The sequence below is a fragment of the Meles meles genome, chromosome 19 (genome assembly GCF_922984935.1).
Source record: "Meles meles chromosome 19, mMelMel3.1 paternal haplotype, whole genome shotgun sequence".
NCBI classification, from domain to species: domain Eukaryota; kingdom Metazoa; phylum Chordata; class Mammalia; order Carnivora; family Mustelidae; genus Meles; species Meles meles.
This window is the reverse complement of record NC_060084.1, coordinates 14,828,557-14,850,735: the sequence shown is the minus strand read 5'-3', so window position 1 is coordinate 14,850,735 and position 22,179 is coordinate 14,828,557. Positions and strand designations below refer to the sequence as shown.

At 50.2% G+C, this 22,179-nt stretch overlaps 1 protein-coding gene across 3 annotated transcripts in view; it reads left to right on the top strand.

Moving 5' to 3' along the window:
* Positions 1-22,179, top strand: part of ZFHX3 (zinc finger homeobox 3) — a 247,003-nt gene that overhangs the window by 83,176 nt on the left and 141,648 nt on the right. For all 3 annotated transcript variants that reach the window (XM_045987319.1, XM_045987318.1, XM_045987320.1), the window contains exons 2-3: positions 3,996-6,754; positions 11,524-12,020. In XM_045987319.1, coding sequence (XP_045843275.1) covers positions 4,042-6,754; positions 11,524-12,020 — 3,210 coding nt within the window. In that variant the 5' untranslated portion in view covers positions 3,996-4,041. The remainder of the gene's footprint in view (positions 1-3,995; positions 6,755-11,523; positions 12,021-22,179) is intronic.

Sequence of the window (22,179 nt, the reverse complement as noted above, 5' to 3'; positions counted from 1 at the left end):
TTTTTTGAGGCTCTTGCTGAATGGGCTCAGGGAGATGGTGCTCCCCTGGCTTTCCCTCCAGCAAAGCGGGCTGCTCCTGGAGAATGGCCCGCCTGCTGGGTCTCCTCTCTCTGGCGATGCCGCGTGGGTTACTCGCGGAGGCAACAGTTTCTCCCAGTCTGGATTCTCTGTTTTTTTTCTTTCCTTTCCCTTTGTTTCTTTTCTTGGTTTTCTGCCAAACAGCCTCTTGTGAAAGGACCGCCTAATTAACCCTGTGCTAATTAACAATTTAAAATTACACAGTGTGACTGTTCGTGTTTAATTCTCTGGAAGCTGGAGAAGAGCAGGGACCCCCTCCCCTCCTTATAACTATATCCTGCCTTCCACCCACCCCCCCCCCGCCCTCCCCCCACCAGCTTCCTGGTAACTGTTGCATTAGACCCAGTCCCTTCTCCTTAACGGAATGTAACAAAACTGTCCTTTCACATCTTCTCAGTTGAAAGAGGGAGATGAATGACTTTGTTAGTGGCCCAGCTTAATACGGAGTTTTGTCATTTTAAACAATCTTTGGAAAATAAAGACTGCTGTTAGAAAGGTGCAGGGGGCTTTACGCGTAGGTTCCAAAGGAATTGTAACTTGTGAGGAGCAAGGGTGGGGGCTCTTGAGGAAGGTGTTGGAACTTTTCTGTATGAGAGGACTTCTCAGATGGCAGATTTAAACTCCAAGCAGAGAGCATGAATCGGAGAGAACTGGATCACTCCCGTATCTTCCCTTTGACTGTCTTACTGGGAAGATGTGTTCTTCTGAAATTTAACTGAATTTTCCAAACCCTGCACATAACTGCAAAAACCATGTTGAGCACAACGTTGCCCGGGGGTGGGGAGGTTCATGAATCGAATGTGTCTGTGTTTATAAGGGAATTTGGAGTCATAAGCTGCAGAAGAGAAGCAGGCTGCAGAAGGAGTTGTGGGTCTGTGATGTGTGAGCTGGCCCTGGCATGAGTGAAGGATGAGGAAAGGGGTGCAGAGCCAGGGGTAGGTGGTGGGGGTCTGAGCAGAGCTGCTGGTGGGGCTGCATGTGAGAGCATGGGGACCCGCTGGGTTCCCAGGCTGCCCTCTATAACTGAAGATCATTGATTTTACGGGAAACCATGTTTACAGACAGAGTGCTGATCGACCTGCCGAGTTGACTTCTGCCTCCTTAAGTAAGAACTACCTTTTTCTTATTGACTGGCTGATAAGCAGAGTGAGAGGGACAGCCGGCTGGGTGGGAGATTTCTGGAGAGCCTGAGGTCCCTGAGCTGAAGGATCAGGCAGGTTTAAGAAATTGCTTCATCTCTGTCCTCAGGTCCCTTCTCGTCCACCCCGTCCCCACACCTCTCTGGGACCCGTGGGGGAATCCAAGACTGACCCTACCTGGTTACCTGGCAGTCCAGGCACGGAGCCTGGAAAAGATGGCAATCTGGTGAAGACATCATGAAGCAGAGAGTGGCTCAAGCTTTAGGGCCCGTCCCCAGGGGATCATGTTAAAATGCAGATTCTGATCTGGAGTGGGGCCTGCGGGTCTGGATTAGGCAGGCTCCCTGGTGAAAAACGGCGCTACTTGTCCCTGAGCCACACTTTGTTTAGCAAGATTATAAACGGTTCTGCTTGTCGCGGCCAGCGTGGATTGAAAGGAAGCCTAGTGCATAGGTTGTGATGTGGGATCATTCTTGGCCACTGGGTCTTCATGGGCTGTCGTCACTCCTTGTGAATAAGTGGTATCCCACGTGGCCTCTCTCAGCAGAGACGTCACCACCATGGGCGCCATCTGTCTTTCAGAGGTGGCCACAGCGTCATCCTTTCTTGACACCTTTTGCTTGGCTATAGAAAACAAAGTTAGGCGAGTTTCTAAAAGTCCCAGTCATTTAGCCGGATGGCTGTGGAGGAGGAGGTAGGAGAGAGCAGAGCAAGAAAAGCCCACCAATTAATTGGTAAACGCTTGCAGGTTTCTCTGGCCTAGCCCAGGCTGGAGAGGAGATTGGCTTTGCTGTCGATACTCAAGTCCCTAGTGAAGCATCAAAGCTGTTCTCCTTTATCAATCGTGGCCTCCCCTTCCAGCATGTTCCTGTAACTTACCAAGCATTTATGACATTGATTTTACAATCGGGCTGTTAACCCTCCCGCCCCTTCAGGCCTGCCAACCTTTTTGGCCCGAGCTGTCAATCAGATGTCGTCCAGCCAATCAGGCACCTCCATAAGAAGAGCCCCCTGGATTCTCACCTGTATGCCAGCTAAGCCTTCTGAAGTCCCATTGCATTTACTGTTTGGTTTGGCTTAGTGTAGTCATCGTTGTTTAAAATCACTGTGCCTTTTCTAAGGCACACAGAACTTGGTCGTAATGGAGTTTGAGGTTACATGCTTGAAAGGTGTGGTGTGCGCGTGCGCGCGCTTGTGTGTGTTTTGAACAAAACAGAGGACACATTCTTCCAAAAAGTTACTTCTCCAGAGACTTCTGGTAAACCTGCCTTTCCCAATTTTTCCCGAGGGGGAGCTGTTGGCTCACTGTGCAGTCAAGAATCAAGAAATGAAAAAAGAATGGGAAGATGGGGGTGGGGTGGGGGAAGAGAGAGACCGAACCCAGCCAAAACCTTCTTCCGATGTGTATGAATGAGATGGGTGGAGAAGCAGCCAAGTGTTCTCCAGGAAGGAGGCGTAGGGGGGGAGGGTGGCCTGGGATTTGCAGGCGAACCATCAGGACCGTGCAAGAGGCTGCATTGCCTGTAAGATCTATGCCAGGACAGAAGTGACGCCCCTGTGATGATGTGACCACAGGAGCAAGAGAGGTGGCGGGTGGCCCGATGCCTCCCTCCCCGGGGAGGCGAGGTCTCAGAGGGCAGATTCAGCTCAGTGGCACTTTGGAGTCCGAAACGGAAAAGCCCCAGGGCTGAAGGGCAGCTGTTTGCACAGCTACTAGTAACTCCGAGGCAGGTGTGGAACGGGGGGCCAGCCGAGCCCAGCTGCCGTCTTGGCTTGCCACTAAGATCCCTGACAACAGAAGCCACCACACCAGGGGTGACTGGGCCCTGTCCAGACAGGGCAAGGTCGACGCTGCTGGACGGGGAGCCGGCCGGTTGAGAGGCTTCCCAGCCATGTCGAGCTGAGATTTCGTTCCATCACAGCCGTGGTCTGAAGCCAGCTCACTCACAAACAAGGGTGTTCTGTGGGTTGGGGGGAGGAGGTGGGATTTGGGAGACCTGCCGTCTGGTTCACAGTGTCAGGGTGGCACTGGGCCTGTTTTTACATTTAGTGCCTCAGTTGTACTGCTTGTCAAATGGGTTGGTGCTTCCCAGAGCCGGAGAGGATGAATGTAGCCACGGGCCCTTCAGTCACTTTCCTTTGAGCTCCAAACTGGACATTTGGCCAGTAAGAGCAATGGCAGCAACTTCACCTCCAAATCAGCGAGCGTGTCCCCACACAGGTTTACCGTCCTTTGTCTGGGGTACAAAATCTTCGTCCTCTCGTCTGTCCCTCCCCGGTGTTCCCTTGGCCCACAGACAATGTGGTCAGCCAACAAGGACTTGGTGTCGGCCATCTGTATGCAGTAGGGCCACCATTGTGCTTTCTCGGCGGGACCCGGCGAGGTGATGCGACTGTCCTCTTCTGTGGCCGTAGCCTAGCCCCGACTCTAACACAGTGCTTGCAAAGAATGGAAATTCGAACTGGTTTCCACGGGGTAGAGCAGCCGACAGTCCGAAGACAAAGAGGGGGTCTCCTGTGTGCCCCCTTCCCTGTGCGCCCCACTCTTGCCACAGACCCTGGCCGTAAAGACCTGGTGCCAGCTGCCTTCTGCACGTTCGTTGGATGGCGTGGGGCGATTGCTGGGGTCCCTGCCGCCCTTGCGGTCTCTGTTGTGGGTGTGGACAGAAGCCTGTTAGAGTGCTCAGTGCGGGACCTAGCCTCGGCCCTCCTAACCTCTTTCCTTTCTCTCTCTCTTCCCCCTCTCTCCCTCCTCTCCCCCTTGCCTCTGCTCTTCAGGTCCGATCCGTACTGGGTGCAATGAAAGCTCCACGCAGGCCTTACCATGGAAGGCTGTGACTCGCCTGTCGTCTCGGGGAAGGACAATGGGTGCAGTATCCCTCAGCACCAGCAATGGACTGAACTCAACAGCACCCACCTCCCCGACAAACCCAGTAGCATGGAGCAGTCCACAAGCGAGAACCACGGGCCCCTGGAGAGCCTGAGGGCCCCCTTCAATGAACGCCTCGCGGAGAGCACTGCCCCGGCCGGCCCCGCTGCCGAGCCCGCCGGCAAGGAGGTCAGCTGCAACGAGTGCTCGGCCTCCTTCGCCAGCCTACAGACCTACATGGAGCACCACTGCCCCAGCGCGCGCCCCCCGCTCCCCCTGAGAGAGGAGAGCGGGAGCGACACCAGTGAGGAGGGGGACGAGGAGAGTGATGTGGAGAACCTGGCTGGGGAGATCGTCTACCAGCCCGATGGCTCAGCCTACATTGTCGAGAGCCTGAGCCAGCTGACCCAAAGCGGTGGCGCCTGTGGCAGCGGCAGCGGGCCTCTCCCTTCGCTCTTCCTGAACTCTCTCCCCGGGGCGGGGGGCAAACAAGGGGACCCTTCTTGTGCTGCACCAGTCTACCCACAGATCATCAACACTTTCCACATAGCCTCATCCTTCGGGAAATGGTTTGAGGGCCCAGACCAGGCTTTCCCGAATACCTCAGCCCTGACGGGGCTCAGCCCCGTCCTGCACAGCTTCCGCGTTTTTGACGTGCGACACAAAAGCAACAAGGATTACCTGAACAGCGACGGCTCTGCCAAAAGCTCCTGCGTATCCAAAGATGTTCCCAACAATGTGGACCTGTCCAAATTCGATGGCTTTGTGCTCTATGGCAAGAGGAAGCCCATCCTGATGTGTTTCTTGTGCAAACTGTCCTTCGGGTACGTCCGTTCGTTTGTGACCCACGCGGTGCACGACCATCGAATGACCCTGAGTGAAGACGAGCGGAAAATTCTTAGCAATAAGAACATCTCCGCTATCATCCAAGGGATTGGCAAAGACAAGGAACCCCTTGTAAGTTTTTTGGAACCAAAAAACAAAAACTTTCAACACCCTTTAGTTTCCACAGCTAACCTCATAGGCCCCGGACACAGTTTTTATGGGAAATTTAGTGGCATTCGAATGGAAGGGGAGGAGGCTCTCCCAGCCGGCTCTGCTGCAGGCCCCGAGCAGCCCCAGGCTGGTATCTTGACCCCCAGCACCCTCTTGAACCTTGGCGGGCTCACCAGCTCGGTCCTGAAGACCCCCATTACCTCAGTCCCCCTGGGGCCTCTGGCCTCCAGTCCTACCAAATCCTCAGAGGGCAAGGACTCTGGGGCAGCAGAAGGAGAGAAGCAAGAAGTGGGCGATCCTGATTGCTTCTCCGAGAAAGCAGAGCCTGCCGAGGAGGAGGCGGAGGAGGAAGAGGAGGAAGAAGAGGCGGAGGAGGAGGAGGAAGAGGAAGAGGAGGAAGAAGAGGAGGAGGAAGACGAGGGCTGCAAAGGACTCTTTCCAAGCGAGTTGGACGACGAACTGGAGGACAGGCCCCATGAGGAGTCTGGGGCCGCGGCAGGTAGCAGCAGCAAAAAGGACCTTGCTCTCTCAAACCAAAGCATTTCTAACTCCCCCTTAATGCCTAATGTGCTCCAGACCCTGTCGAGGGGCGCAGCTTCTACTAGTTCTAATTCTGCTTCTTCCTTTGTTGTCTTTGATGGTGCGAACAGGAGGAATCGTTTAAGCTTTAACAGTGAGGGCGTCAGGGCCAATGTGGCAGAGGGCGGCAGGAGGCTGGACTTTGCTGACGAAAGTGCCAATAAAGACAATGCCACAGCACCAGAACCAAATGAAAGCACAGAGGGCGACGATGGGGGCTTTGTCCCCCATCACCAGCACTCTGGCTCCCTCTGCGAGCTTGGGGTTGGGGAATGCCCCTCGGGGAGCGGCGTGGAGTGTCCCAAATGCGACACGGTCCTGGGCTCCTCCCGCTCACTGGGTGGCCACATGACCATGATGCATTCTCGTAACTCGTGTAAGACACTTAAGTGCCCCAAGTGCAACTGGCACTATAAGTACCAGCAGACCCTGGAGGCACACATGAAGGAGAAGCACCCGGAGCCGGGGGGCTCCTGTGTCTACTGCAAAAGCGGGCAGCCCCACCCTCGGTTGGCGCGAGGCGAGAGCTACACTTGTGGTTACAAGCCCTTCCGCTGTGAGGTGTGTAACTACTCCACAACTACCAAAGGCAACCTCAGTATTCATATGCAGTCCGACAAGCATCTCAACAACATGCAGAACCTGCAGAACGGAGGGGGGGAGCAGGTGTTCAGCCACTCGGCCGGGGCGGCAGCCGCGGCGGCTGCGGCGGCGGCCGCGGCGGCCAACATTGGCAGCTCCTGCGGGGCCCCCTCGCCCACCAAACCAAAAACCAAGCCCACCTGGCGGTGTGAGGTGTGCGACTACGAGACCAACGTGGCCAGAAACCTGCGCATCCACATGACCAGCGAGAAGCACATGCACAACATGATGCTCCTGCAGCAGAACATGACCCAGATTCAGCACAACCGCCACCTGGGCCTCGGCAGCCTGCCGTCGCCCGCCGAGGCCGAGCTCTACCAGTACTACCTGGCCCAGAACATGAACCTGCCCAACCTGAAGATGGACAGCACCGCCTCAGACGCGCAGTTCATGATGAGCGGATTCCAGCTGGACCCCGCCGGGCCCATGGCCGCCATGACGCCTGCTCTAGGTGAGGCTGAGCGCGCGCGCGTGTGTTCTCGTGACTTGAGGTGAACGGGGGAGCAGTGAGGATAGACCGAGGTCCCGCTGATTTGGTTCATGCTGTCACGTCCTGCGGATTCGGCTCTGATGGTTCTTTTTGCAAGACTTGGTTTTGTGTGGCCATGAGTGTCTGACGATCAGCTGTTTCTCTCGAGGACCCCTTCTGGTGTGCGTATGGAGGATCGTATCCGCTCAGCAGCCACACGACTCGATTCTGGCTCCATGGGCTGGGATGAAAATTTCAGTGTTGCCTCTAGTGTTGGGCTTCTGGTCGACTTCCCTATCTCTCTTCCCGCCTTCTCTTTTCTTCAACCCTTTCACAGTTTGAAAAATCGCCACAATTAACCTGAAACTTCCAGGGTCCATTAAACGTTTGCTGTGACTTAGGGGAAACTTGCAGCTCAGGTTTTAAATAGGGACAGTCCTCTCCATTAAGAGCAGCTCAAAACCATAGCGTACCTTATTCACGTAACCCAAGGCTGGTTCTGTGCGGGGCGGGGAGCCATCCAGATACGTTCTGCAAACTTCTCCAATGTATTCATGAGGAGGATCTCGATGCAAGAGACCCGTTGCCTTTCTTCACTGTCTTGCGTGAGTTGTCAGGGATGAGTATAGTTGGGAATTCAGTTGCCCTGGGGCAACCGTAAAGAGTGGTGTGCTAGATGAACAATGAATAAATTCTAAAATTGTACGTCAGAAAGAGCAAAAGTTTTAATATGTTGGAAGAGGCTTTGTTACCATGAAAAAACAACCCATGTTAGAGAACGTGAGCTGGCTGTGTCCGGCAGCCCATCCTACCAACTGGCTTCATAGCTCTAGAATGGAGTCAAGAGGATAGGATTGGTATGCCAAAAACCATGAGTCTTTCCATGGAAAAGATCGTGAGCATTTTTGGGGGAGAGCCTCTGTAGGAAGAAAACGTGTGAATCAGTTCCACGATGGACCAGTGAGGGGGCCGTTCCTCCCCCACCTACCTTTGCCTCAGGTGGGCACTGCCTGGTTTCCATCCCCCGACCCTGCTAATCTCCTGGGACCAGTGGTGGTGGCCTGCCTGAAGTAGTAGTCCCTTCCTGACATGAGAATAAGTTGTTCTCAGCAACAGAGCGTGAGCGAGTACCTTTATTCTGGCGTGGTTTAGGTTAATCCCAGTTGGCATGTCTTTGTGTGATGTTTTAGTCCTAATTGCTGCTGATGAGTTATATTTCATAGCATTTAATTTGTTTTTCCTGCTATGCATTTAAATTTGGATCCTTGCTACTTTAATCTTGTTTTCTATTTTGGAATATTGACCTGTGGATCCTTTATTACCAAACGATTTGAAGATGTTTCACCAACTGGTTAATAATGGATGCATAAGGATCAATCATCTTATTTGTCCCCCGAGTGAACCATAGGGGATACACACCAAGGGATGGCCTCGTACTGTAAGACTCTTTTTTTTTTTTTTTTTTTTAAGCCTGTGGGAATTGGGGTTTTCTCATCTGGAGATTTAAAATCTTGGGGAGGCAGATCTTGGAGTAAATCAAATCTGATGTAAATGGAATGAAGGCACAGAAAATGGATGGGTTCATACTGGGTCAAAGTGAGATCTTTTTAATTACCTTGAAAACCAGTAATTCTGACTAAGGCTTGAATGAAGCAGTAGAAAAATACTGTGCTTTTTACACAAGCTCTCTGTGAGTCCGCAGGGCACCATGCATTATGGGCGTATGGCAGGTGTAAAAGAGACAGAAGAATGGATTCCTGTGTTTTGGATGTACATAGCAGACCCATTCTTCATTTATTTTTTTAAAAGAGAACAGAGCTTTTCCTTCTAAGGACCTTCTCCAGGTCAGCCAAGCATAGGCCCTTGAATTCTCAGGGTTACTGCTTACCAGCCAAGGTGTGTCTCTGGAAACCTCCTGTGCCCACCTTAGGCCCCAGGAGCTGCTGAGATAGAGTGAGAGTCACAAGTGCTTTATCCTGGCAGCCTGAGTGGGGGCTGTGGGTACGAGAGCGCATGCGCGAAGACTTAGGTGCAAGTGCTATGACCTCGGCAGAGACCAACATATGCAAATGTGAAAGGGCCATAATGTTCAGTTCTGTCTGCAGCCCCACAGATCCGTCACGAGGCCATTTGTGAGAAGGCTGTAGGTGTTACTAGGTATTCCTGGGCTCTGCAGGGGGAGAAACATTTTTGTGAACTCCACTCCTTCTTACCAAGTTACTCCTTCCTTTGACAGAACCTTCTCTTTTGTGATACCAAGCAGATGCTGATTCCGGGGATGCTTTCTTCCTGGAGGGCTCCGGGGGAGATGGTCGGCACCCTTGGGTCTGGTCTGGTCGGGTGTGCTGCCATTTGTAGATAAGATACTAGGCTGGAGGCCATCTGCAGATATCCTTCCAGGCATCCCCTTAGATGATAAAGTTTAGCCCAGCCCGGAGAATCAAGTAGCTTACAGAGGTGTCTGCGTGTTTCCCAGGGAGCCGACCGGCTCTAGGACACCTGCCTGAGATTTTAGTAGATCCTCTGCTTCTGTCTTTGAGTCTAGAAGGCGTCTTTATTCCACATGCCTCTCAGATGCAGACTCTTGTGGCAGAGTGTAAATTCTAGTGTTAGACGTGGGTGCCCCCTCGCTCAAGAGTAAAGCCTCGGCTGAGTTCTCGTTTCCAGGGGGTGCTCTTCCTAACTTCCTCCGCATTGGGTGAGGTTCCTCCACGTTCTGCAGATTTGTAGGATTCTAAGCCTTGGGTTTGTTCCTCCAAGGTACGGTTCTTGCCTGTCGCCTTCATTTCATTGCTTCTCAGTGTCTTTGATTTGCATTTCAAGAGCTTGGAATGGGAATAGGGACTTACTTCCTCTGTGCGTTTGGAGGATTTCTCATTTTTACTCAGGCATCCAGCAAGTGACAGCTGAATTTTTCTTTAGAGCAGTATTGATGTGTTGAGGTTAACTTTAAAAAGTGGGGAAAATTTGATGCTTCAGGTGGTTGGCATCAGAAACAAATATATGTTTGCTCCTTGTCTTACCCTCTGGGCAGTTTCTGCTTTGACTGAACGCCGCGTGTGTTTCATGGATGCTATCTGGCCTTCGTCCCCATTAAGGGATGGAGCTTTTAGGCTTTTTTTCTCCTCTTTTTTTTTTTTTTCTTGTCCTAAAAAGAATGTCTTAGTTATGGCTCCTCTCACCAGCAGAGATGGCAAGGGAGGAGACAAGCAAAAAGCTTCTTGAGCCTTCTGGAATGCACATTGCAAAAGATTTCTGTGGCTTGGTACATTGTCCACAGGCTTCAAACACAGCCAGACTGCTCAGTAGAACCTGTAACTGATCTTCTCATTAGAGTTGCCTCATGTAGCGTAAATAAGAAAATCATTAAAAAAGAAATCTTTTACTTGATTAGCCACTAACTTGGATTGTAATCAGTCATTAAAAAAAAAAAGTAATCTCAGCCCAGCCATAGTAAAAAATCAGATCTGAGTATCATTTGGGGAGGGGCAGGGGAGGACATGGTAGCTCCCATGTGCATGTGTTTGGGGGAGAGGTAAATCACAGAAGCCAGTGCTCAGTATTCTGCTCGACTGTATGCTGCTTGGGAATGGAGGGAAGACTGCTCTTTCCAAGCCCTTTTCATGATAGAAATAAGAGTTTGCAGTTCTACTGTCCCAGTGAATGAGAGCCCATCCCCGGTTCATGTAGGGCAGTGATGAGCTAAGAAAACGGGTGGAGAGGGAGGAGCAGACTCTTTTTGGGAACTGCCAGCTGACCTTTGCGTGCCATTACCCATCTTGATCCACTTCCCGAACCTGTAAAATTTCGGTTCCCTTTTAACCTTGTCCTGCACAACATCTGCAGGGGGCCAGGCACTGTCTAGAGGTTCAGTGAGAAGTCTGGACCTCTGCCCTACAGAGGCATGGGGACACAGGCCTCTGCGTGTGGCTGATGAAAACGGAGAATGTGACGTGTCCTGTAGCAGACCTACATTTCATGCATAGTGGGGGCTCAGAAAAGGGGAGTGACTGTATTTTGGGGGACATGTTGGAGCTGGCACCATTGACAGGCAGGCAGAATATTGACCCGTGGGGTGTGCTGAAGAATTAGGGAGACCATTGCCCAAATCTCAGATGGAGAGCGGTACCCTCGGCTGCAGTAGCCACCAGCCACGTGTGGTGATCTAAACTTAGGTGAATTAAAAAGAAATTCCTTGGTTGCAGCTTTGCCTTGGCTGCTGACTAGCCCACCGGACAGTGCAGGAAGTTCCACTGGGGCCATGCTGCTGTAGATAAATTCTGGGCCCGGTTCTGATTTACCGCGAAGGCTGCGTGTCTTAGAAGGCAGCTGTGACTACCTTCCAGCTTTTAGGGGCCTGGAGTTTCAGGTTCTGTTATGTCCAGTGAATGATGTTTATTCCTATCTTTTCTTAGATCTGTATAAAGAACTGAATCGAAATATTCAAGAGATTATGGTTCTAGATCTTCTTTCCCAAAAGCAAAATAATAATAATAATAATAATAATAATAATAATAATAATAAAGTCTTCTGCAAATTTCAGAACGTCCATGGGAAAGATCTGAACAGGTAAAGTTGATTTTGGGGAGGGGTGTTCCCAGTTAGTAGTGCCTTTCAACACTTTCAATATGTTTTTGTTTTTTTTTTTTTTCTCCGCCACCCTGGGTTGAAGGTGGAGTCTGGGGGTGCCTCCACTGGGGCCGCAGCTGTGAAACTGGCCTCTGATGCTCTCCCCCTCTCTTTCTCCACAGTGGGCGGTGAGATCCCCCTAGACATGCGCCTCGGGGGCGGGCAGCTGGTGTCCGAGGAGCTGATGAACCTGGGCGAGAGCTTCATCCAGACCAACGACCCGTCACTGAAGCTCTTCCAATGCGCCGTCTGCAACAAGTTCACCACGGATAACCTGGACATGCTGGGGCTGCACATGAACGTGGAGCGCAGCCTCCCGGAGGAGGAGTGGAAGGCCGTGATGGGGGACTCGTACCAGTGCAAGCTCTGCCGCTACAACACCCAGCTCAAGGCCAACTTCCAGCTGCACTGCAAGACGGACAAGCACGTGCAGAAGTACCAACTGGTGGCCCACATCAAGGAGGGCGGCAAAGCCAACGAGTGGCGGCTCAAGTGCGTGGCCATTGGCAACCCCGTGCACCTCAAGTGCAACGCGTGTGACTACTACACCAACAGCTTGGAGAAGCTGCGGCTGCACACGGTCAACTCCAGGCACGAGGCCAGCCTGAAGCTGTATAAGGTAGGACCAGGGCTCCTTCTGGAAGGTGTGCATGGGATCGCTGGGGGTTGGGGCCTGGGGATGGCTGCGGATGGGTGACAGTCTGTGTCACAGTGGGGTCGGTGACCAGTTGTTGTTGGAGAGGGTGTTGGCGTCTGCTTCCTCGTGAAGCTGCTGCGTGCTGGTGGCTTCTGGTAACCAAAGGTTCTCTTTGAGGCTGCCCCATTTTGGAGGGCAGGTTTTATGGACAGCAGCCCAATACTTAACCTCTTGACTCTTGACAACTGGCCTTTTCTCCCTTACAGTTGTTTGTTACAGCTTTTATGTACCGTTGTGTTCCTGTGTTGCCCCGTTCCCCTGCATTCTTCACGCTCTCCTTTTCCGTCTCGTCCCACCCGTCTCCCCCTTTGATCTCTTCTCTCCTGGAGACCCCTGGAGTACATAGTTCATTTGTTCATGGATTCATTGATTTATTCATTCATTCACAGATAGATATTGAGCACCTACTGTATACCAGGTCCTGTTCTGGACACATGCCTCCCTCCATGTACAAAATAGACCAAAAAAAAAAAAAAAAAAAGTCCCTGCCCTCATAGTGCTTCCATTCTCTTGCAGGGAGATGGGTGATAAACACAATGAATAAATTACGTACTTGCCAACAAGGTGGCACATGCTATGGGGAAAATTTAGGGTCTGTGAAAGGGGGCTCCTTTGTTCTTTCTCCCTTTGCTTTCTTATCCCGTGCCCCCTTTCTCTTCCTCATATTTACATTTACCCTCTCTTCCCCTGGGCTTCTCCCATCCTCCTCCTCCTCCTGTTCTCCCTCTGTCTTCTCTTCCTTCCTTCCTCCCCGCCCCTCCCCACCCCCCTGTCTCTCTCTCTGTCCAGAGACCTTAACGGTGAGGAGGAGGTGCTCACATACTGTAAATAGTCCTTTCACTTGCGAGGCAGAATTGCTCCAGACGTTTCTATTGATTTTCACTGGACTTAAAGCCTCACCTTTTTCTCTAATCATCCCATAATGGCTTTAGTATGAACAATCAGGTACAAATCGCCATAAATCTGCCCAGCCTCCTCCCACATGCCTTCCACACCCTCTTCTCTTTGCATTTTCTCCCTTTTATCATCAACCTCTCCCCCCACCACCTCCCCTTGGCTTTCACACCCGTTCTCACCTCTTTAGGTGAGGGAGCCTTTTCTGTTGACCCCTAGCGAGTTTAATCCCCTCACTACCCCTGGTGATTTTAAAGGGAGACTCCAAGTAAGGCTTCAGGTCCTTTCTCTATATCAGTCTCTGCTGAGATTGGTAACTGTGATTCATTTTACAATTGCTCATCTTCAGCTTGGCAGGAGGCCTGTGTAGTGTGGATAAGAAGCCACTTTAGGGGAAGGAGGAGAAGGCAGAAATGAGGTGGTGGGACTAGAAGGTTCTGGAATTGACTACCGACCCCAGCGTGGATGGGCTGGCATGGTGCAGTGGGGAAGGTCTGAACACCAAGCAGCCAGCCCCCTTGTTCTAAGTGAGCAGGAACCTCACTGGATGGCTTAGTTTTAGACCACCACTGGAAGAAAAGGCTCCTTGGGGTCAGTTTAAGTTAGAGGTCTCAGGCAGCCATAAGGGGGGTGGGGTGGGTGCTGACTTGGTCAGAAAACCTGATGGAAAACCTATAGAAGGAAACTTTTCAAAGGACCTGACTGAGCAAAATTAGTTCAAAGTACTGCGCATGGCCACGGAAGATTGTATGCAACTTTGATGAGGGTTGTTTAGAAGTGGCAAGAAGCCAGGCTCTTCCATCTGAGGGGGAAAAAAACCGCCCTTTGGATGATAAAATGTGCGTGGTGGTGGTGGTGGTGATTAGCTCTCCACACTGCACCCTCCAGTGAGAGTTTACCACACCCTTGGCTTTGCTTCTGACGGGCCTGGGACCTGGAGGACTCCCTGAGATGATCGCAGGTCCCCAAACCACCTTCGCCAGTCACACCTAGCGGGTCAGGTTGAGGCAGTTTCCAGGGTGGATGTCAGGGAGGAGACGGGGGTTTCCATCTGGGTTTTGGTGAACTATGGACACTTTTCCTCCCTGGCCTTATTTCTCTCCCTCTCTCTTTAATTCAAAAGATGGAGAGAACTCCGACGTAAAAAAGGCAGTGCAGGTGGGAGGGCCGTCGATATTGGGGTGCAGGGTAGAACTTGGCATCCAGCGCCTGAAGGAGAAGTCCCCAAACAGTGCACTTGGCTGGCACAACCCCAGGGGTGAACACCGCCCCCGCCCACATTCAGAGCAGAATTCCCTGTGTCAGGAGCCTTGGGTCATTAGTCTGGTCTCATTAGTCTTTGGGTAATGAATGTCCCTTGGCTTGCTGTGGCTCTGCTGTGGGGGCGGGGAGCTCTCAGCCACTCCTGAATGACACAGAGATGGGTTTCTTCCAGTGCGCGCCAAGCCTTCCGGTCCAGCAGTGTGACTAAGACAGACTTCTCCTGCCACTGAGGGGGCTCCCTGTCCTAGGGTGTCATGAGTCTGTAGATTTGGGGTGGGGACTGGTTGAGTCAGTTTTTCTCTAGGCCCTGGTGTGGCCTGTAGTAAATGGAGATTGATTGCATGTTATTTTTCCTCTTGCTAATGTAATCCATTAGCCCAGCACATGCATAATCAGTTTAGAGCACAGTTAACTGAATGTAATCGAGTTCTTTACTGTCTGCTAGAGAAACCACTCCAGATGCTGCTGACCTGGGAAGGGCACCAGGCTTCTCACACACAGCCCTCCTTACTCACCCCTTCCCCAAGTCCCGTCCTCACTGTCCACCCCCACAAACCCGTCCTGATCCCCACCCTGCCCCATCCCGGTTCCTTGGCAAAGTATTCATTAGTGGTCAGGGAAACTTCCAAATTTGCTTTCTGCTGCACCTGCTCCAGGAGCCATGATGGAGGGGACTTCCTAACGGGTCTCCCAACCCTCGCTTTCAACTACGGTCTTTATTCTCTCCTCTTCCTTTTTCATGTTGGAGGAGACAGAACAGCCGTCTCAGGAGATGCAAGCAGAGGCGTAGCTCTCTTGCTTTTGACATTTGACCTCACCAGTCCAGAGTCCCTTCTCTTGGTGTCATAAATGCTGGGACAGACGTTGCTGTATTAAGACTGAGCTGTCTGAAAGCATGAGCTAATTTCTAATCCGTACCGAGAAAGGGTTTTGTTAATCTACTGCCCCCATCCCACCTCCCCAGAGAACAGAAACAAAGAACCCTGGTGATATTCTCTCCCTTGCATGGAATTGTCAAGTTTTGATTGTGTGAGAGCAGTTTTTCAATCAAGATTCTCCTTCCGCGAATTCTTCCTGCCTGTTTCCTGAAAGTGGAGGGGAGTGTGTGTGTGCATGCGTGCGTGTTTGCGTGTGTGCTTGTGTGTGTATGTAGGGTAGGCTGGAGAGCCCCAGGCATCAGATGGAAGCTGTTTACTTTTTTCCGGGCTTCCAGGTTGCTTTGTGAAACGTTCATGATCAAATTCCTTAAGTGGTTTATTTGTGTGCCTTCAAAAGTGGTGGGCTCTGGTCCAGCTCTTAGTGGTCCTCTGCCCATATCCTCATACCCACTGCTGTTGGGCACTGTGACTGATCGGTCCTGTGGGAAGGCCAGCAGCCCCAGTCCAGCTTAGAAGCTGGGTTCTTGGTTTCTGTCTGCAGTGATCCTTCTGGGTCAGAATGGAAGCATGTTGGGGGAGAGAAAGTTACCTCTCTCCCCTTGGGGCTTGAGGTCCAGAATGTGAATTCTGTACCTTTCTCCTTTCCCATGTAAATGGATCACTCCCCTCTTGGAGGACCTGCCTACTCTCCCTCTCCCTCCAGCCATAGACATGTGAGGTGCGCTTGCTTACCTCCAGTCGGGGAGCAACAGGTCCTGACAGATGCCTGCCCTGTGTTCTTCTCCATTCTGCTGCAGGTCCTGAGTCCCTGGTGTGTGGATTGAGAGCTAGCCTGGGCCCTTAGGTGTCTGTCTCTCTCCACCTCCCCACTATGTGGCATCTGTGGTGAACTCTGTGAAATTTGTAGTGTCTTTTGCTTGGGGAAAGAGTACAGAAGGGACAGTTGGAGATCAGTGCACACCTGCCAACTGTTAGAATCTGGTTTTCCCTTTGATATTTTTCTTCACCTGAGAGTCATTGGACTGGAAATTTAATAAAGACCCCACCAGAATCTTTTACTCAAAAAGTTCCCAGCTGAGATGCCTTTGATTGGGCTGAGACTGAAGCTTTCATATTCATGTTAAATTATATACAAAGGAGGTCATTCCCTATGATCGGGCCAAGCCTGAAGGTTTCCTAGTTATCTTAAATTATACACAAAGGGGGTCATCTCCCATGGAATTGTGTCTGGGCCCTGCGTGAGCTGCCTTGGGCCAGCCACCAGAGCGCGAGGCAGTAGCTCTGCTTGGCTTAAGGTAGGAGGTAGACCGTGGCACCAGTTGGCTCAAAACACACACCCACCCTCTCCACACAGTGGACTTGAACACTTGCCACCCTACTGCGATTCTGCAAAGTGAGAGGTAGTAGGAAACCCTCCATCAGACTCAGCATGACTTAAGATCCCATCTTCTCCGTTATTTCCCTAACTCATACACTCGTTAGGGCTCTTTCCCAGCAGGGCCGATCAGAAGTCAGAGAACAAATCTGACAGAGATTTCGTTGACAGTCTGCATTCCGTGTGCTTCTTTATGGTTACACTTGGGGGGTGGACTGGCTTAGGAAGACAGCTGCATGTTCCATGCCTACAGGTGGTGCCTGGGAGCCTTTGTCTTGCTCGGCAAGCAGAAAGCATAAATCCGCCGGTGACCCTTGCCTCCATCCCCAACCTCTCCTCCCTGGTGCTGTGACGTGTTTGAGGCACTGGTGCAAGTATCATCTGGTTTACATTGTCATTCTGGAACCAGTTTCCTAAAACCTTGTTTTCTCATTAGGTTAACTTTTTTTTTTTTTTTAAAGTTTATATTTTTGCCTTCTTCCCATACCTTGGTGCCTTCATTCAAAAATGAAAGCAGGGGACTGTTTTCCTATAGTTGATTTAGAATGTGTGAAAAGCCAGATGTTCTGGTAGATTTTAGCCCAGTTATTCTCCCTGCCCTCCGTCTCTAAGAGCAACTTGGCGTCTGAAGTTCACGCCCCTCCCTTGATGCCTGGGCTCATAGATGTGGGTGTCCTGGAGCAGGGCTGGGAGACTGCACAAGGGCCCCGTTGTCATTCCCAGAGAGCCTGAGTTGGCTCTGGTGGTATTTCTGACCACACATACCTACTATTCCTTTAGAAAAGCTTTATAGGCACAGGTTGTGCTCTCAGCTTTTTTTTCATGTGACTTTTGATCCTGAAAATCATTTTAGGGCAGTACATAGAGATCTAGTTCCCTCTTTTTTTTTTTTTTTTTTAAGATTTTATTTATTTGACAGAGATCACAAGTAGGCAGAAAGGCAGGCGTGGGCGGGGGGGAAGCAGGATCCCCTCTGAGCATAGAGCCTGATGCGGGGCTCCATCCCAGGACCCTGAGACCATGATCTGAGCCGAAGGCAGAGGCTTTAACCCACTGAGCCACCCAGGCGCCCCTAGTTCCCTCTTTTTTTTTTTTTTTGTTCCCTCTTTTTTTAAGGCTATGTAGTATTCCATGCATAGGCAGCCAGGAAGGCTTACCAGCATGATACTCTTCAGTTCCTTTGCTACAGGTTTCCCAGAAATCATCAGGTCTTTACAGTTTAGGAATCGTAAAAAAAAAAAAAAAGAAAAAGAAAAAAAACCAACATTTTGGAAAAATTCAGTACAGAGTCAATGTTGTAAAAAAGAAGAGAAACAATAAAAGATGAACAGTCTCACTGATGTACGGGGAGGTTATCTGCCGTGTTCTGATGCTGTAGACAGTGAGGTAGGGAACAGGTGTGTGCGTAGATCTGTCTAGACCTGTGCTGTCCCGAGAAGTGAGGTCACTGGATCCCGGATGTAATGCCAGCAGGTATTTTTTACTGCCTCTTCCGAAAGAAGGTGAGCATTTTTTCCCCCTCCCTGTTGGCTGATGCTTGAAGCCTCACGCAGTGACCAGCATAGTGTTCCTTTTCTGTTTTCCTCAGGTTGGCAAAATGGTTATAACGTAGATCTCCTTAATTCTTACATAGGGTGAACACTCTTTCACGGGTTTGTTAGCCATTTGCAGTTCTGTGGCAGCCTTCCTATTCATAGCCTTTGCCCTTTGTTTTTCTGGGTTCTTTATTCTGGTTGATCAGCAAGAGCTCCTGGCGTATGGGGTTAACAGTCCCCGCTGTGCTGTGCCGCGGACATTGCCGTGGTTTCTCCTGGTCCTTTGTTCATCTTTGCCTTGGTTTATGAGGCATTTTAACATGTCAGAAACTTTCATTTGTATGATGTCCAGTCTGTGCATCTTTTCTCTCTGTTCTCTTTTCCCAAGCTTTTCTCTTTTCCCAAGGAGGCTCTCCCTTGGCAGTCTTAGGAAATTATAGAAAAGAACAGCCCCCTCTAGGACGTTCATTACGAGCCAGGTCCTGTTACATAAGCTTTACATATACTGATCGATTTATCGTCTGTTGATGAGCCTGTTTCCAAGTGGGGAAACCAAGGCAGAGAGAGGTTACAAGTCACAAGCTAGTGAGGGTTATTGGGGTGAGGATTCAAACCCATGCAGGTTGGCAATAACTTGACCGATATGTTCTTCCATACCTTCTCCCTCCGCTTCAGTCTTTAATCCCTGAGGAATCTATTCTGTGTATGGTGCACTGTAATGACTCTTTTTCTTTTTCTTTTTTTTTTAAAGATTTTATTTATTTATTTGCAGAGAGAGATCACAATAGACAGAGAGGCAGGCAGAGAGAGAGAGAGAGGGAAGCAGGCTCCCTGCTGAGCAGAGAGCCCGATGTGGGACTTGATCCCAGGACCCCGAGATCATGACCTGAGCCGAAGGCAGCAGCTTAACCCACTGAGCCACCCAGGCGCCCATGACTCTTTTTCTGTATCGTGTGATTTAGACTGTATTTTCTTTCAAAGTGGGTGATTGATCGTCCAACAATTCCTTAAATAACCATCCTTTCCTAGCTGATGTAAAAAGCCATATTTATCGTTCGCTTCTCTCTAAGTCTTACAGAGCTGATTTAGATCAGTCTGAACATATTTACAGAGTATTGTTTGTCCAAAGTGCTGTGGAAGGAGAAGGGGGAGCAGACAGAGACAGTTCTCTTTTCAAGACATGTGAAGTCCTGTGGATGAAATTTCGTCCTCCGACCTTTTCTTGTTTCTCTCCAGCCTCTTCCCTACGGTGAAATTGCTTGGATTAATTACCTTTATCAAATTCACTAGAACGAAGGACTCTCCAGGAGTGACCAGGGTTTGGGAGAGGGGCTGAGTTGCTTATTGTTCCTTCACGGAAACTGCGCTCACCAAATATAAAGAGAGAGAGAGAAAGAGAACAAATACTGAAACTGAAGATCTCTTTTCTGAAGTTCGTATTCAGATAACAAGGAGACAGCCTGACTCCGACCACATAGTTCCAGTATAAACTGTTTTCAGCTACTGGTGATAAGTCTCCTTTTGGATTCCAGAGGTGTGCTGAGTTCCTGATTCAGGGAGAGGAACAAGGAGGTCTCCCTTCAGATAATCTCATAACTACCGCATTGTCAAAATACTTGAAAGCCTCCACCCTCCCAGTCCTTAAGCCAAAAGCCCTAGATCTTCCTTGAGAGGAAAATCTCTGTCAGTTCCTTCCAGCCATGTAGAGGAAAAAGTCACACTTGGGCAATGCTTTGTAGGAATGCCATCTGCTGCCTTAGGGGTCCTCTCTAGCCCTGAGGGGAATTTTCTGTGAGTATTCCATGGCCTCCACATTCCAGGATAATTCCATGTGTTTCCATCATTAGAGGTAAGCCTAGTCTAGCAGAAAAGCAGCACCATGGAATGGGACAAAGGTGCAAACCCAATTTCTAGTCCTTCCAACTTGCTGAGAACCTGGACCAAAAGGGCAGGTTTGAATCCATTTACTCCCAACAGGTGTCTCTGGTTTTGTTTGTTTGTTTTGAAAGGGAAATGGTAAAGGAACAATTAAGCATTCAACCATAGTCTTAATTCTGTTTTGGACATAACTTGAAACTGCAAATGCCCTTTAAGTGTGGGGTGGGAAAGGCTGTTACCACGAACACTTAGCAGCGAGTCATTTTTTTACTTTAATATTTAATAAAATTAGGTTTCCTGCACTTGTTAAAAAAAAAAGTAATCAGCCTATAGGGTGAAAGGTAAAAATGTTGGACAGAAAATCTCTTGCTCACAGAAATGTTGGAGGTTATTGAACCTAGGGAGGGACCTTGAGGGTGGTGACCCCGAGGAGAACCGAACCCACCACAACGGAAACCTCCAGGCAGAGTCCCCAAATTTGGCAAAGAAAAATGCGGAATACCCAGTTACATGTGAATTGCAAACAACAAATAATGTCTTAGCTATAACCATATCCCATACGCTATCATTTCATGTACTTAGTGAAATTCACATGTTACCTGGGGATCCTGTGTTTTATCCGGCGACCCTTCCTCTGGATGGTGAAGAATCTCTTTCATAGCTTCTGCCAACAGGCTCGACAGGAGCTTGAAGAGAGATAAGCGGCTTCCTTGTTGGTAAACCTCCTTTTTTCTTTTTTTTCCAGTGATTCTGAACAAAAGAGGAAAATTACAAATGCCCCTAATGATGATTTCCAATTTTTGTTATTTATAGAAAACTGTCATATCAGATTTTCACATTTTCTGCATTAAATAAAGTTCTTCTCCTATAATGAAATCTGAAATTTTCTTCAGAGCTATTTGTTAAAATTTGCTTTTCAACAATTTTTTCATTATTTCCTTGTCCTGAAGTGCTTTCATGTCACACAGCAAGGCGGTGCCCCGTCAAATCCCCCTGCCACTGTGCCAGATGATTCATCTCTCCCTCCTCACGCTCGGGCCCCTCTGCCTCCCTGTGCACCTGTTATTTACACGTAGGTGAGAGAAATTCCCAGTGCTTGAGCCCTAGCTGTTGTACACAGAAGACCCCGAGTGCTTACCATATATAGGACGCTAATAGGAATTGCCGAGAGTAGATTTGAACTGAGACTAATCATCAAGAATAATCAGGGAACTTTCTCTAGGGTCCACGTCCTCATCCTCTAAAAGGCAAACTAGTTAGAAGGTTAGAAATGTTTATCTACGGAGAGTGTTTGGTTTGTAACCTGTTAATTAGCAGGGCAGGTTCTCAGACCCAGAACGAGGGCCTCCAAAGCATTTCTGGTCTCTTAGGTCAACAGTTGTAACCGTCCTCTCGTTGGCCCGGGACGGCCTGTGCATCGGGCTTGCGGAAAGAATTTCTCCTCCACTTGCTGTGCCTGTTGAGTCTTGCTCTCTGGTGACAAGCTCCTTCTTGGGGATCGTTGGGCCTTTGTAACCACACCTGAGCCGACATATTGTAGCAGGCCGTCCTCGTTTCCTTGTCCCTTGGAACGAGGCCGAAGACTGGGCACAGGCCCCAGTGGTTCTCTGATGGCGGGTGTCCCCGTCCCTGTCTGTCGTGTTCACTGGCTTTCCTCTTGCTGGGTCAGACTCCGGCGCTCAGGACAGCATTCCCCTGTCGGTCTCTGGGACACAGATGAACGGGAAGAGAAATTCTCCCTCTGGGTCAACAACATTTGTTGAGTGCCAATTTCGTGCTGAGCTCTGGAGAGGATTTTGTGTGGACTCAGGCTAATGAATCTTTAACACGTTGTTTTCCCCCTGAAAAACCGGTTTTGTGTGGGGAGCTCTTTGTTGAGTGGCGTGTGCCAGGAGTGTGTCTTGTGCCAGCGTCTGCGCTCTGTGGCGGCGATCGCCGCGGTCCCTCCTCATTTCACTGAGCAGTTCAGGTTGCTCTGGCTTCTCAGTCTGCGTTTTGTCCTTGGGCTAAGCCAGGGGGTTGTGAGTAGAGACCACGCATAGTTCTGAACTAGGAGAAGATTATTCTTCTGGAAACTTGGGGCAGACAAGTCCAGTCTGTGTGGGGCCGGAATGTTTTCCTGATACATTCTTACTCCTTTCTGTCTTCTTCGAGCCCCCAAAGCAGGACAGATTTGACGCAACCCACCACAGCCTGGTGATACCTGTGCTGCTTTGACAGCCGAGGAAGGCAGAACCCAGAAGACCTCACGGCTTTTC